At 40.6% G+C, this 16,167-nt stretch overlaps 1 protein-coding gene across 6 annotated transcripts in view; it reads right to left on the bottom strand.

The window, feature by feature from the left end:
* sorcs1 (sortilin-related VPS10 domain containing receptor 1) overlaps positions 1 to 16,167 on the bottom strand; it is a 163,572-nt gene that overhangs the window by 66,264 nt on the left and 81,141 nt on the right. For all 6 annotated transcript variants that reach the window (XR_004339283.1, XR_004339282.1, XM_032562701.1 and 3 more), the window contains exon 3: positions 7,446 to 7,545. Coding sequence is in view for 4 of the 6 variants with exons in the window: in XM_032562701.1 (XP_032418592.1) it covers positions 7,446 to 7,545 (100 nt within the window). In the remaining 2 variants the exon portion in view is untranslated. The remainder of the gene's footprint in view (positions 1 to 7,445; positions 7,546 to 16,167) is intronic.

Here is a 16,167-nt window from a genome sequence, read left to right as displayed (position 1 = left end):
ATCACAAATAACTTGGTCCAATTATTATGTTGGACTTCCCGTTTACTAACAGGCTGATCGAGCAGCATCTCCCAGCATGCCTAGCGTCAGATATCATCATTGCTGACATCACAAAAGTTATATAAATCGCAGGGATAACGATAAAACCCAAACACTTTCTTCTCACCCGCTGGATGGAGAAAATGACTTTTTATAACGTCCAAATCTGAGACATTCCCTTTTGTCTTTACAATTAAAACTTCCATTGGCTGCCGATAAATACATACACTGTTAAATCATTTTAACTTTAATCAACTATAGTGTTATAATTTATCTCAGAAAGGAAAACATTTTATCGTCTGCAAAGCGAAACAAGGTCCAGTTAGATTGGAACATTTTGTCGCTTTAGGAGGAAAACAGAAATCTGTTCAACTTTAACTTCCTGACTGGACAATAAAAAGTCAGAATCATAAAAGACCTTCTTCTTCTTCTTCTCTCTCTTCCATCCCAGCCTGCCGCTCGTCCTCAGCCACGCCAGCTCCGGGGCGTTTTGCTGCTCCGCTCGGCGTAGCCGTTTGGAGATTCTTGCCTCGGGCCCGACAGATGTTACGTTCCCTCGTAGACCCACCGACACACCACCTCACAACAAAACCATCGTCTGTTAGCTTCTCCTCAGCAGAGCATGGCTGATCCGCTGTGATTCTTCCAGCATGTGGCCTGGAAAAGCCGGCAGATAGCAGACGCTTCTCCTCCCTTCTGCAGCACTTCCTCTCTGAATCCTTCACCTACATGAGTTAATATCAGCATGTTGTGGTTGCAGCAGGTGGAATAGCTCCAGGTAAGTCTGGTGAAGGCAGGCAAGCGCTGCAATGACCGGCTGATCAGCAACAACTTCACAATTCTGCTGCAGGCGAGATTATGCAACGTTCTGCTGAAAGTAAGTAAAAGTTATTTTTGCTCTCTGCCCTTTTGAATATTCATCCTTCATAAATATTGATTTTCCTTACAGTTTCTTGCTGCTTTCAAAGTAAAAGCACTCAACTGGCGAAACAGAAAGTGGCATAAATGGAGTTGTGAATTTAATAAGTCCACCACTTCACATCACACATTTCCACACCAAAAATAATTAATTATATGCATGTAATAAGGACCTGAAACATTAAACCTAATGGAATACAGTGAGGATATCCAGACAGAAACAATCCTGAAATGAGATGGACGTTTTGAAGTTATGTTTCCTAATTTACTTTTTCCAAAACTCGTGTTACAAACTCAAGTTACAATCTTTAAAGAGGAGAAAACAATGAAGTATAACAACAGAAATCCATAATTAAGATGTAAAGTTGAGGTTTGTAGCACTTAGCCGCAAATCCATTTCGTTCTCATCTCTACAGTGATAAACACACGGCAGGATGATAAATTATGAATTTCCAATGCAGAATTTCACACAAAAATAAGATAAGCTCTGCGGATCGACAGCAGAAGTGAAGCATAACAGCAGGAATCAACTGACAGGCAGTTTGAGTGACTCTGAAGCTCATAACTCCTGAACGCAGAGATTTAAAGACGAGCAGCAAAAGCAGATGAGGTGGATAAGCAAAGATACCCAAACACTCATGATGTCATTCCTGTGGAATATTATCTCTGCTGTTGCCAAGCCATTATGGTCATGAGACTGTTTGCAACAGTCTTCAGTCAGAAGCCTCTTTAGACTGACTGCTACTGGAGATCCTTCCTGCCCCCAGCATCACCAACCACAGCGACGCTCTGAGGAACCTTGGACTGTAAGGAAGCTGCCGTTCATGGCGGGAGCCAGTCGGAGGAGTTGAGGTTTTGTGGTGTCTTGTTTTCTAATGGGGGTTAAACACAGAGACAGACGGTAGCAGCATGTGTTGTGATCAGAGCTGAGCTTGAAAGACGATGCTTTCAAATGATCAACCAATCTACATTTTTATGTCTACCTTTCATCGGGAGTCATGGGTAATCACTCAAAGGATAAGACCTGAACACAAGATGCCAAAATCAGTTTCCTTCACAACATGCCTGTAGGATCTAACAGTAATAACTGTGTAATAACTTAGCTTTAGCTCAGATAAAATCTAAAGAAAGTGAATGTAGTTTTTTAATGACTTACAATCAGACAAGACTACAAATTTGCCTCATTTTCTGTGAATCTCCTTAATTCCATTGCAGAACTCCACCAGCTTTGATAAAAAGCAGGAAGAGGCTCTTAGCTCTCTAAATAGATTACAAGGCTTCCAGAGAACAATGAGGGCAATAAATTATGTTTAAAATGGGCTTTAAAGATCAGAACCAGGACTTCAAGCGAGATGCACAACAGAACTAAAAAGTAGGCTTTTCTTTTCTGTTTATTGTTCTTCTTCAGAAGAAGTGAAATTAATCATTCCTGTTTTCCATTTGGCTAACTTCTTTCTTTTCGGTTTCAGACTTCTGCTTCCAGCTGCACTGAAGTTAAATACACAGATTTCAATTCAGCAAATATGGCAGCATATATGAAAAGATGGAAATGTTTGTGAACTGATGTGCTCAGTTATTCAAAAAGTTTGTCTTCTTACCAGAGCAGCTGACAAAAACCTTTTAGTGTTCAAAGAATTTGTTGCGATCCATTTCTGACAAGCAAACTGAAGCACTTATAATAAACAGCTTGACTTTAAAAGCTGAAAACCAGTAAACTGAAATAATTATAAAGTCATAAGAAGCATTTTTACTGCAGACAGTAAGGAGGTTTTACTAAAGGTTTGCCTGATGATTTTGCTGCAGGCTCACATGTGATATTTGACTTAATATTAGAAATCAAAGCAGGGACTGAAAGTGATATCATCTATAACAGCTTTTTCTGAGAAGAATCATTAAAATATTAAACATTTTTGAGAAAGTGACCAAAAGTGTAAGAGAAATGAGGAGGAAACAGGAGCATTTAAGTTCTGATCTCAGGTAAGTTGCTTATTATTGTTGTCACGGTGTGTGTGTGTGTGTGTGTGTGTGTGTGTGTGCGTGTGGGGGTGTGCGTGTGTGTGTGGGTGCGTGTGTGTGTGTGTGTGTGTGTGCGTGTGGGGGTGCATGTGTGTGTGTGTGTGTGTTTGTGTGGGGGGGGTTGGTGTTTGTGAAAATGCAATCACAAAGGTCCACCCACATGGACTGGCAGGCAACCGAAGCCTTTGTGAGGAAGACGCCTGAGCTCTGCTGCTGTTGTTTAAGTCGGTGAATTTAAGAGAAAGAGCCGTATTATGCATTCCTCACAGAGAACACTCAAGCTGAGAGCAAAGCAGAAGCTGAATCCATCTGTCACTCAATGCCTCCCCAGAAAATTCCCTTTTGTTTCCCAACCATTAGAGGCTATACCCATTTGAATGACTGCAATATGTGAGCTTCTTTTTTAAAGCAAGCACTCAGCTTCCTCGCCAATTTACTGTAATTGTGTGCTCTCACAAAAAATCTCAGGCAAAAACTCTGAATTATTTCCCCTTATGTGTACTCGAGCTCTGATCTCACATGTATGGACTCAGCATGGAGCCACAATATGAAAATGGATGTAATTGCTGTGTTGCCAGCCTGTTTTCTCTGTCGCTGACCCCGAGGCCAGACCTCTATTTATCCATTTTTTGCTGCCCTTTTCCTCCCCTCTCCACTCCTCCTCGCTCTCTTGCTCTCCGTCAGTTTATTTGCCGGCGCTCCCTCCCTGGTGTTTTATTCCCCCGGTCTCCAGCAGCCTCAAAGGTCTGATTTACTCCTGCTCTTGCAGTAAAAAGAGAGGCTTTTGTTTCCCACCAGCAGAAGTCACATGGCACCCTCCATGGGGGCAGGAACAAGAATCAAAACCCTGCCGTGTCTCCTACCCTCCTTTACAAATCTACCTGCTTGTGTGGCTGGAAGAAGGAAGCTGGCAGTGAGTTTCAGAGGGAGAATCCTTACAAGAATATGATCAGTTTGTCTTCAAACTGCTGCAACACTTAGAAACTCATTTTAATAGGAGCTGAGCCTGAAAATGTAAAAAGATTTCTTTTTTCCATGAGTCTTCTCTGGAAATGGACTGAAAAAACCTCCGCCACAAGGGGGCAGTAAAGCACAAAGACATCTGATAACCACGTGATGCTTATGCAACACAATGTCAACTATCTATTTTGTTCTACTTCTGACAGCAAGAGTTGCATGTAAAGCTGCTTGTTTTGGTGGAAAACTTTATGAAGTTGTGCTTTTCAAGTTTCAGTAAATCTCTTCATCTGTTTCCATAATCACAAACTTACAGACGTCTCTTCATTAAGTTCAGGTATAGTCACACAAAGCTGAACTTTCAGGGGTAGCAGCATGTTTTGAACACAACCCCAAAGTGAAACAGGATTATTTCTGCAGTCAAAGGTTGTTTCTACCAGCTATTCACAGACAAGGAGCCAAAACGACTGTGGCTGAGGAAACAAAAACGGAGTGATTCCAAAACCTTTGGTTCATTTGCTCTGTTCACTTTGTCACCAAAGTGTTTAGTTTAGATTCTCTGAGCCAAACACAGCAAAGATCAGTGTTTGATTAGCCTGGTCTGCTTTCATTATTACAGTATCACAGTTTCAAACTGAGTCTATGAAAACCAGTAGATGGAGACAGTTACCTTACATCATCAGATGTTTAGTAAACACTCATGCACCACTTTGTTTGGGCACTAGGTGGCGCTTCTTCAGAGGTTTGTGGGGAATTTGATGATGTTTAATAAACACCAGCAGGAGAATGAAATGCATAAATTGTGACACTCTGTCATTCATACGCTTCTGTCTTGCACCTGTTTTAAATGAATGGATTTTCTGAATAAGGTGCTGCTTGTTAGTTATTTATTAATTTTCATTAGATTTGTGAAGGATGAACATGTAGGACAGCAGCCTCTGACAGAGAAAGGCCGAACGCGGGTCTCTGTTAAATTGGCCGTCAGTTTTGATTCAATTTACTGAGTGTGACAACACCTACAGTGATGATAGCCTCCTGGGGTTCCCGGTGAAGCTACTGTGACTCAGTGTTGTTTTTATTTTCTGACACGGAGCCACGCCACTGCAACAAGCCGACACGAGCAGAGTGAGAGGAAGGTGTTCAAACCGCGTGAGACTGAGAATATTAGTATTCATGTCTGTATGAAGGGAGGAGAGCAGACAGACAACAGCAAACATGTGAGCCGATATACGAAACAACAAAAGTCTGTTTCCATCCAGCTTTATTCTGACTCATCTGTTCCTGGGTCTGGTCTTACTAATCCTGCCAAGCTGTTTGCAGACCTTCATCTGCTCGCTGCTCTGGGTTTAGACGGCGGTCTGGCTCTACTCTGCGTGATATTTTTTGGAACTTGGAAGTTGTTGTGATCTCCTGTTGTTCCTCTGCAGCGCCGCCTAATTAGAACAGCTTCTGAACCTTTTAAGTGGCTTTGTAGACCTACACACATCTCTCAACGCAAGCGCAACAAAAGCTTGTAAAAATACGAGTTTTTACTCTCACTCTGCCTTTCAGTTTGATTGAATTCAGTTCATGACACGCGGTGAGAAACACAACAGAGATGGTTTCATGGGAAATGAGAGAGAGAGTTAAAAAAATGAACCAGTCTTTGTGCTGTCCAGCTCATCAGAGCAGCTTTTTAAACATCCATGATGGGAACAAAGATCTAAACTCTGTGATGTTCAACTCTCCAGAGGCTGGAAAGTCTGAATGGACACAACAAGGTCGGACAAGAGAGAACTGCTGCTGCTGTGTTAGAGAAAACTATTTGGAATAATTACAGAATTATATCCACTGAAAACGGACATGCATAAAATACAGTAAAAATGAATTGTAATGGTCCAGAGTGATAATGGAACCTGAGTTAATTTTCCTAAATGGACCAGAGCTGAGAAAAAGTCATTAACACTCATCACAACTGATGTGCTGCCTCTGATTTGCACAGAAAGCTTTTCCAAAGCCGCTGGAAAAAAACCAAAAAAAAAAAACAGGAATTCTCATCAGATCAGATTCATTTCCACTTCGGCTGCAGGACAGGAACGGTTCTGTTGGGACATCATTTTCTCTTTTCTTTGATTACAAAATATGACAGAATTTAATGGAGTTCTGGACATTTCCTGTTTTAATCCTGCATGGAGCATGAATCTGATCCAGTATCAAACAAACATCTCAGAGCAGATTGGATCCAGGATGATTTGATTTCCTCCGCAGCGTCTGGAACCACACACCGTTGTGTTCAGCTCCAAATGGCCACTAATTAGCAGGAGAAAAGAAATTACCTGCTCAGCTTCCTGTCTGACTGATGGAGCATTTCATTCATCCAAACATTTATTCCTTCATGTTTCTGGGCAAAAGTACCAAATCCTGCAGGAGGGAACGGTGAACGCTGGCTCCGTTTGACTGCAGAGTGTTAATGTAGCTCTGGCCGTTTACGTCAGAACAGAAATCATCCACAGACGGTTTGGGACTTTTTCAGGAGAGTTAACTTACAAAATCAAATACTTGAAATAAACTGTAAATAGTTTTCAGCATCTCCACCTGTTCTAGTGTCATTCATATACTGTAACTCTAAAAACTGAAAATGACTTTGAGTTGAGAAGTCCACATTTTATCTTCTAGGGATGGAAAGATCTGAGAACCAACAACCAAGACAAACAGGAAGACATTTGGTGTTTCAAATGTTCCTATTGTGAGCAGAACTGCAATATGAGCACAAGTCAGTATTTGATTTATCTGACTTTATTCCAAATAAAGAAGTGAGTAAACACCCCGGGTTTTCAATAAGTTCATAAATAAAGCAGCAATTAAACTTATAAACCATATTCAGGATGTTATTCTTCAGCAGTATGAAGGATGTGTGAGTTTTTATGTTTCATATATATAAAAATTTAATTTGTGTTTCCTTTTCTCATCATTAAAGATGAAATTAAAGGCATGAATGCATCATGATGTTAAGGTTTTCTCTTGGTTGTGCTTTAGTTCGATTTGTTTGTATCTTTTATATTGCTGTTCTCATCAGTTCTCTGTGATCTGTCAACCAGTAACCACCTCTCTGGTTGTATCCTGAGGGTTTCCCACATCACTGCCAGATCTTCCAGGGTTTTTCCTATTGACAGACAGTTTCTGTCATTTCCTTTGTTCCTGCCTTGTTTTTAACCCACATGATTAGAATAAAACTAAAAACAGATGGTTCTAACAATTTCATGACAAAAACTCAAATATCCAACCAAATGATTTCCATTTCATCAACATGAACAGCTCGTCCTGCCTGCCTTAGTGGAGTCTACATGTGAACAAACAATCAGTTCTGTTCTGAGCGTCTTCCTGACAACCCAGAACAACGAGTCAGACATCAGCACAATCAGCTGGAAATGACATTTCACAGTCTGTCGCCTGAGCTGAGCAGCAGACAAGAGCAGCTCTGACACACAAACTGTAATGAGTTGAGTTGAGAGCAGACAGCAGACCAGGAGTCTTACCTTTCTCTTGTTGTTGGGGCTCACATACAGGTAGCTGAGGATCGTCTTCGCTCCCACTTTGTCGTTCAGCTTCTGGTACGTTGCTCCATAGTCAGTTGACCTGAAATTTAATCAGAAAGGTCAGGTGAGCAGATTGGTCAATTACTAGTTGCAATTAAACATTTTCTGCAGAGAGAAGGCAGCAGGCAGAGGCTGAGATGAGACGAGGTTCCTGTTTGGTTTCAGAGCGACAGTGAAAACCCAGCAGGAGGTCAAACAGCTGCACCGTAAAGACGAACACAACGCTGAGACACGACACGTTGTTAGCAACACAGTTTTATGTCAAAACAAATAATCCAACATGGCTGAAGTTAAACTTTCAGGAGACTCTGAGATCATTTATGAGAAGCCAAGGGAAAATATTCGCTTCGGCTTTTTTGTCACAAATGTTTAAATCCATCAAAGTAATTCAGTCACTAGAAACATAAAGTGTATTTCTGTGGCTTTTTCATTTGTTTAGTTTTGATTAACTCTGCATTTTATCCATTTATCATTCCTGAACTTAATGAACATTTTAAATGTTGCACTGCACTGCCTTGCTAACGAGTTTTCTATCAGGTTTTATGGTAAAACTTCGTTCTTTTAAATATGCTTTAGAAATAAAACTGACCTTGCATCGGTCCCTTCAATCCCACAGGAGATTCATAATTAATTTGATATTTTTATTTGTAAGTTAAAAATGTCAATAGAAACATTTAATATTACAGTTGACAGATTTTAAATACAACTTTTAGCCTCGATGATTCAATTTCAGTTTCCTAACTTGAAATATTATTTAGTTGTTCTGGATCACAGAACCTTAACGGGTCGACTGTTGAACTTCAGATCATTCAGAACAGAAACTTTTGTTTTTATGGAGCTGTTAGCTCAAGTTTATCCACTCATCCATTATCCAACACACTTATCCTGCGAGGGGTCATGAGGGATTTTGCTGCCTATCTTCACACACACACACACACCCCCACCCACACACACACACACACACCCACACAACACATACACACACACACACACACGCCCACACACACCTAAGGAGAATTTAGAGCGATCTAGCTCATATGAATAATTATTAGACACTTATTATTTGATTAACTATAAAACTTAATGTGCTCTTTTTCCATTTTTCTGTAAACCACTGAGATGATCACTTGTTCCTGGAAAAAGTGCTCCAGCAGACGCCATCTGGACTGATTTTTCTTTTTCTAAATACATGTGAACTTTTCTTAAAGCGCTTGTTCAGGTGATGTTAGTAGGATGTTGCCAAGTGATTTTCATTAAAACAACAACATCTCATTAATCAGCCAGGAGGCGAAAGGTTGACCACAAATAGGTTTTCTAACTGGACAATGATCCCATCATCCCACCAAACCAGTTATAAAGTGGCTTAAGGATAACTAAGTCAGTGTTTTGGGATGACCATCTTTGTTACTGCACAGCATAAAAGTGAAACATTTCGTTTCTCTACTCTTCATATTATTTGATATGAGGAAGATGTTTGGCTTTGTATTATTTTATGGCTGCAGGTTTATCAACGTTTTGTGTTCTAAGCTGTGGAAACTCTTAGGTTTGCATCAGTAACACGGTTCCTATTCCACCATGTGTCGTCTTGCTCATCCTATCCAGAGATCAGCTGCTGCACATTGATGCTACCAAACAGGGTGAACGCCCGAGACGCTGTTTCAGGGATGAAGAGGAGAAACTCTGAAGGAACTCCAGTGTTTTGTGGTTAATGAAGGAGCCTGCTGCAGAGACGGACTGTGGTAAAAGTTTTAGTAATAAATAAGACGGAGATCTTACAGAAGAAAACCCAGGATGAGCAGGAAAATGGAGCCTGGCCAGAATAATAGGAGGAACCAGCAGAGAACCAGGAAGCTAACACAGAGGACCTGCGGTATCTGGGGGAGTTATAAACCACCTGCCAATAGCTTAACTAATAAACTCCTCTGATCATGTCAGACAGTTGGCTGGTTAACTCCATCTGGTGCTGATTGCTCTGTCTTGGGTCACCAGAAGGTCACCACATTTACAGGGTAAATAAAGTAAAAACAAAGTAAAAACAAAACTTCTTTACATAATTGTACAGAATAAAAAGTTACGTTTTATAAATTGAATGCATAAAAAACATTTGATTCCAATGAGATTACATTTTGTCTAGTCTTCCTCACCACTGAAAAAACTTGTAGAAGTTGAACGTCCCCCATGGGACTAAAGTTAATTAGCAGAGCTCTCTTGTTTACTAGAACCTCTCAGCTGATCTGACAGGTGGAGACTGTTTACATGCTGTCTTTGAAGGAACTTTTTGCAAGTAAAAAACTAAAACTCATTGATATTCAGACTCCAGAATAAATCTTTGAAGAAATCTCTGAGGCAGCGATGATTGACGACCACCTATATAAATTCCTCTCATCTTCTGCAGAGTGGAATTGTTTCAGGATTAATATCTTCCAAAAGAATGTTATGTTTTCTCTGAAAACATTTCCTGAACTTCTTTTTGTCTAAAGATTAAACGTCACATTCAGACTGGAAAAGTGAGTCATCAAGAGCAGAAAAATGTTTAAACTGTAGAGATTCAGATAAAAGTTGACACATTGACTTTAAAGCCGAGTGGCTGGATGAGTTTTATTGATATATGGATAAATAAGAAAAGGGAGCTGCATTTTTCTCCAATGCTAGTTATGTTTATGGGGGTCAGTGTTTTGGAGTCAGTTTTTCTTCTCCTGACCTGAATAAAGGAAACACAGAACTTCTATTTTTATCTCCATAAAGAGACATACAACCCAGACGAGACCTGCTTTAACTTCCTGAACTCAGCTGGGATTTTCAGCACATTCAGGTACATCTACACAAATTACAGTAGAAATAAATGACTAGACTCATCTTATTAAAATATGTTATATAAAATAAATACACACACTGCGCTATATTTTAATCTCTACTAACATTTATTACTGTCAGCTGTTCTTGTTTACAGTAGATGGAAACCCAGCCTGATAAAATCCAGCCCTTTGTTCTACTCTTTGCTTCCTGAAGGTGTCTGGATCCTTGGCTGTTGAGAAACGATTGCTGGCCTCTGTTAATGTATGAAATTTTACCTAATGCTAACATTTGGCCACAACGTATGTAATACACCCATTGGACACAATGACGTTCAGCAGAACTTGACTGCTCTGTAAACAGCCGTCCTCCACTGTGAAGTGGAAGTGCCGATCCGAACGAGGCGCCTGTTGATGTTAATTCAGGATGCTGAGCAGCACAGACCGAACAGCTTCCTGCACTTCCTCTGCCTCCACTGACAAAACTACAACCCTCTACAGGCAGACTATGATTCTAAAAATCACCATCATCCTCCACAACTTCTCCTTCTGTTCTCTGATTGGCCCAGCTGACATCCTACCGGAGCAATCCAAGTTAATGGGAGGAAGTCCAGACTGCTGTAAGCTGGATTTGAATCCAGTGGAAAAACGCAGGAAAGCAGCGAGGCTAATGAAAAGATTCACAATTCATTCCTTCATGAGAGACTAACACATTTGACTAATTCCTGATATTCTGGTGGCACCCCGATTCAATTAAAGAAACTCCCATTTATTATTAATGAAATTATTAATAATTTAGTCATAATTTATAATTACACAAACCAAATATTGATGCAAATCCTGGAGTCCCAAGAAGATGAACAAAACCTTGAAATGTCTGAATAATGAATTTATATACTGTAGTATGAGTTTTCACTTTTTAAAATAAATTACTAAAATAAATGAACTTTCCTCTAAATATTTGATTCCAGATGATGCAGCTGTAACCTTCAGCACAGAACAGCAGGGCTGGATTTTCTCCTGCCAGCCAGAGACACTTTATGTTTACAGAGTTGTAAATCGATTTAAACTGGTAAATCCACATCGTCCTCAGAGGAGCGTGAATATATTCTACCGTCAGCCGCACCACTGATGACAAATCTGTGCTTGGATAGGATTTTAGCGTTTCAGGCTGTCTTTGAAAGTTTGAACGACTTCTCTGAGCTGCCAGGTTTAATTTGTTTTCAGAGGCCTGGGGCTCAATCAAGGAGCTTTTTCTCATTTCACACAAAACCAGAGAAAAAAAGCCCAAAGCATGCAAATCCTAAAAATGCAGCGAAGACGGCCCTAAACGCCTCGCGTGACTTCAAATAAAGCAATCACTCACATCGACTGATATATTTCTTTCATTCCTTTAAATCCAGACTGAAGATCTTGTTTAAAGGGATTTCAGTGAATGTCACAGTTTACAAAAAGCCATGAAAATAGAAAAATATTCTCAACATTTTACCAATTTGCTTCCCTTGGGGAACCTTTTCAGGTTTACTTTGGACTGTATCCATGGTGAGTGAATGCGTTGCCATCTGATGGGTGAAACTGGTACCATTTATCAGAAATCATTGGTGTCTGGGTTCACTAGGCAGTGACATCATCGGACTATTGATCGGCTCCTGTCACAGAAAACCTGATTTAAGACCCAGTGACGCATTTCTACTGTGGCAGCAACTTTAAACGCTGCGCACCGTCCGCATCCCAGGAGGATGAAAGCACATCAAGTGAAAAATTATTATTTTTCAAGGACAAAACGATGCAGTGAAAAATTATTTACCTCTGACAGATTTCTTCTGTTTTTACTGTCTTACCTCACCTAACTAAATACTGCAGATGATCAAATAAATTAAGGTCAGACAAAGATAATGTGAATCAAATTAGTTCGGTTAAGAGAAAATAAAGTTATTCAAACCACGTACATGTCATGAAATAAGGTGAAAGATTGTGAAAAGCAACATCGTTCTCCAAATGAAAGAAATTTGAAAACAAATGAGAAAAAAGTCTCTGACATCTGAGTCTTAAAATAGTTACAATCGAACTCTGGTCCGTCTAAAACCTGCCTCGGTTCGGTTAAAGAATATGAACGCCAAGCAGAATGGAGACCACTCCAAAAGCAGGAAGTGGACTGCAGCGCAGGGCATTCTGGGTAAATACTACCAAAACAAACAAGCCAGTCTAGAGCTAGCTGGAGAAATGGTTTGTGATCTTTAACCAAAGACAAAATGGAAATCTTACAACCACTGAAATCTGACATTTTTATTTACATTTCATGAAGAAGGAATCCTTCTTCAGCCCATTGAAGAAGGATTGTCGTAATCCTTCTTCACTCACTGTCCTCACTTCCTTCAGTTGAACCGAGTCTAGTGGACTGTCAGGTGGGAAAACAGCCTAAAGCACCGTTTTCAAACAACAGCGTCACCCTGAAGGTGAGTGATGGAGGCGTCAGAGTGACGGCCTGGAGCTGCCGTTCTGCTGAATGAACCATGAACTCTGGTCTCCAGAAGAAGCTCCTCCATTATGGTTATGTAGCAGGACAATGATGTGAAGCACACCAGCAGGTACTAACAAGTCAAACCCACCAATGAAAATTTCAGAGTGGCCTAGTCAAAGTCTAAACTTAAATCTGGGTATACTTGGGATGACCTTAAACAGATCATTCATAATAAAAATGCTTCTTTGTGGCTGATTTAAAACAATATTGAGTGGATCAATATCTGAGTATCTAAGTGGAGTTCTGGTGAACCCTGGACCGAACCTGGGCCGAACCTGGGCTGAAACTGGGCTGATTCCCGGTCAGGCCGTGGGCGTGAGCCGCGCCGCGGCTCTGACCCCACGCTGAGTGGATTTTCGCTGCAGGTGGAAAAAGGCCTCAGTCTGGCTGCTTGTTTGCCTCCACAAAGACGGAATGAGTCGGTCCAAGGACACGGGAATGTTATCAGCATTTTTACACCGACACGGCTCAGTGGGGAGAATGGATTCTGGATATATTAGGAACATCTGAGGCATTAAAAACTTTCACAACCAAAAAAAAACCTTTTTTAGTCCTTGTGAAACAGATTAAAATTCTGTCTGAAGCCGCATATTAAAAGGCTTATTAGAAAGTCTCAGTTATAAGTGCTATACATTGATAGGCAGCTCCTTCGGGAATGTGGTTCATCACGGTCCGGATAAAGAGAGAGAGAGAGAGATATGCGTGGATCTCAGGAAACGCCAGCAGCGCCGCTCCAGACAAGCAGCAGCTGCGATGAGTCGGCCAGGATGAATTTATGCAACCTGGCACTCTCACTCAGAGAAACTCTGGAGTAGCTGGCTAAATCAGAGCCTTCCCTCCTCCTCTCCACATCCGCAATGCCTTTCCATCATCCCGCCGCCCGTCACGATCCACGGCTCACCTCCGGCTCCTGAAAGCCTGGTTTTTTTTAAACCATCAGAGTGTTTTTAAAACGAGCAGCTCTGTGGTTGAACACAGTGAGCGAGGATCCAAAAACCCTCATTAGGAAACATTTTCAGGCCAATATTCTCAACATGGCGGACTAGTTTTGAAGATGAGTGGAGACGGTTCTGAGGCCGGGGGTTAACCTGTGGCTCTCGGGCCACTTAAAGCCCTCTGCATTATGTTGCGGGGTCTACTACAGGAAATCAAGGATTGTAAAAATGTGGAACTCCAGTAAATGATGCAGATGGAGACTGAAGGACTTAAACTCACAAAGTAAAATCATCCAAAATGGAGAGTATAGAAAAGACAACAATTTTTATTAACTTCTGTGAAATTTGAATGTTTTGGGTTTTGTATCATCTTAATTTCATGGTCAATCTTTTAATCATCTTTCAGTTCTCAGACTGAGGCTGATACTTAAGACCAGGCTAAAACGCTCCTGTTAGATTCTCCTACTACTCTCCAGTTCTACAGTTGTTGCCGTCATGGCCGCTGCAGTGTCCAATGAGACCGATCCTCAGACTCCCTGCTGTGACGGCGGCCAAAAGGTGCAAATACTAAACACTGACTGGAGGGGCTCATTTTATGTCATTTTTTTTCATATTTTGTCAATATTTTGTAGAAATTTGTTTTCACTTTGACATTAGAGGTTTCGTTGGGTTTTATTTTTATCAAAAAATCCAAATTCTGTTAATCACGATTGATTTATAACAGCAATAAAAGAAATCCAAGGGGCTGAATACCTTTTATAGACGCTGTAAAAGTGTTAAAATCCTGAATAGATGCTGCTTCGCCTTTTTCTCACTGTGTTGAAGGATGCTAAAAATTGAAATACAGTCAGTATTTTTCAGTGTTTTTTCCTGACCCTTACAGAGAACTGGATAAAGATCTTAGACCTGCAGACGGAGGGACAGTTTAATATTCCAGTATTTTTCAGACAACATATTACGGTTTGCTTCTTCTTTTCATTTATAACATCACGTTCCTTCATTTCTTTACTTTGACTTATTGTTTTCATGTTCTGTTGCTGGGACCCCGTTTGGTTGTTGACATATGAAACAATTTGATGACATTAAACCAAATCAGATTCTCACTGATGTGATCATATCTGAGAACCCAGAGCTGCCTGCCTACGAGAGCAAAGCCAATTTTTAAATCAATAATGAGACTAAATCTGTAAAACTGGAGACCAACAGAAAACTGGAAGATTCATTTGAGGAGATTTTTGACTGTGTTGTTACTTGTTAAAAGCGCTGACTTCACTGCTGTCCATAAAGAAACGACGGCTTGATAGATTCATGCTCACACCCATCACATCATTTTATGGGCAGAAAAATTTCAAGCTGTTGCCTCATGCAGCTTTGCCTACTTCAGGCTGGAATCGCTCCCCGAGGTGCCGCTCCGTCTTCCCGGCTGTAAATTTTCTACTAATGTCCCGTCCACTCATTAAACTCCTCTCTCACTCAAAAACATGAATCATCTGTTCACTCATCTGTCTTTCTGTCGGACTGTCAGGCTTTTCCACACACACCTTTAATCATCCGTCCATTACGAAGCGCTGTGTTTTCTCAGGTTATTAGATTTATCACAGCGTTGGAGAGGCACCATTACCGGGATAATGCGGGATCATGGCTGGATGCTCTGAGCTGAGTGGCCTCCTGCGACGCTGCGTTCGCCGCAGCTCTGCGTGTCTGCGGCGCCTCAGGCTGCCTCCCAGACAGGACAGATGAGGAACCCTTCAAACACCTTCCTCAATAAAGTCAGTTTTAGTCGAGACAATAACAAACGCTGCGGAGATAGTTAGCTAATATTCCACAAAAACACTTCACTGAAAGAAACTTTTCTTATTCAAAAATGGTTAATTAATCCCAAAGGGACATTAAATAACATTATTTAGCCAAAGGCAAATTAAAACAAAGTTTTTAATAAGTGTTTGGATTGACAGCTGTGATGCACAGCTGGCAGAAAATCGAATATTTATTAAAGATTCATTATTTTGTCTCAGAGGAACCAGTTCAAGTCTGAATGATGAACATGGAGAAGAACTGAGACAGAAAAAAGCTACAAGTCAGAGGGGAAGAAAAACGTTAATCTAAGAATAAAATCCAGAGGCACAAAGGATAAAATGCAGAAATAAACCCAGAAACTAAATACAGATATGTTAAGACCTTAGCTGATATGAACAAGAAAATAAAGCAAAAACACAGAAGAAACAAAAAACCCAAACATTGAGACACAAGTAGCTTTAAATCTAAATATGTTTAGTAATCCAAATGAATTATGTCTTTATTCATAACTCACTGCAGAAGCTGGAAGTGTTGGAGCTTATCTCATAAAACTGACCTGAAAAGATTTATTTAACACGTCCATGACTTGAGCACAGTCTGAGTTTGAGAGCTGATGG

This window comes from Xiphophorus hellerii, chromosome 5 (genome assembly GCF_003331165.1).
Source record: "Xiphophorus hellerii strain 12219 chromosome 5, Xiphophorus_hellerii-4.1, whole genome shotgun sequence".
NCBI lineage: Eukaryota > Metazoa > Chordata > Actinopteri > Cyprinodontiformes > Poeciliidae > Xiphophorus > Xiphophorus hellerii.
This window is presented reverse-complemented; position numbering and strand designations above follow the sequence as displayed.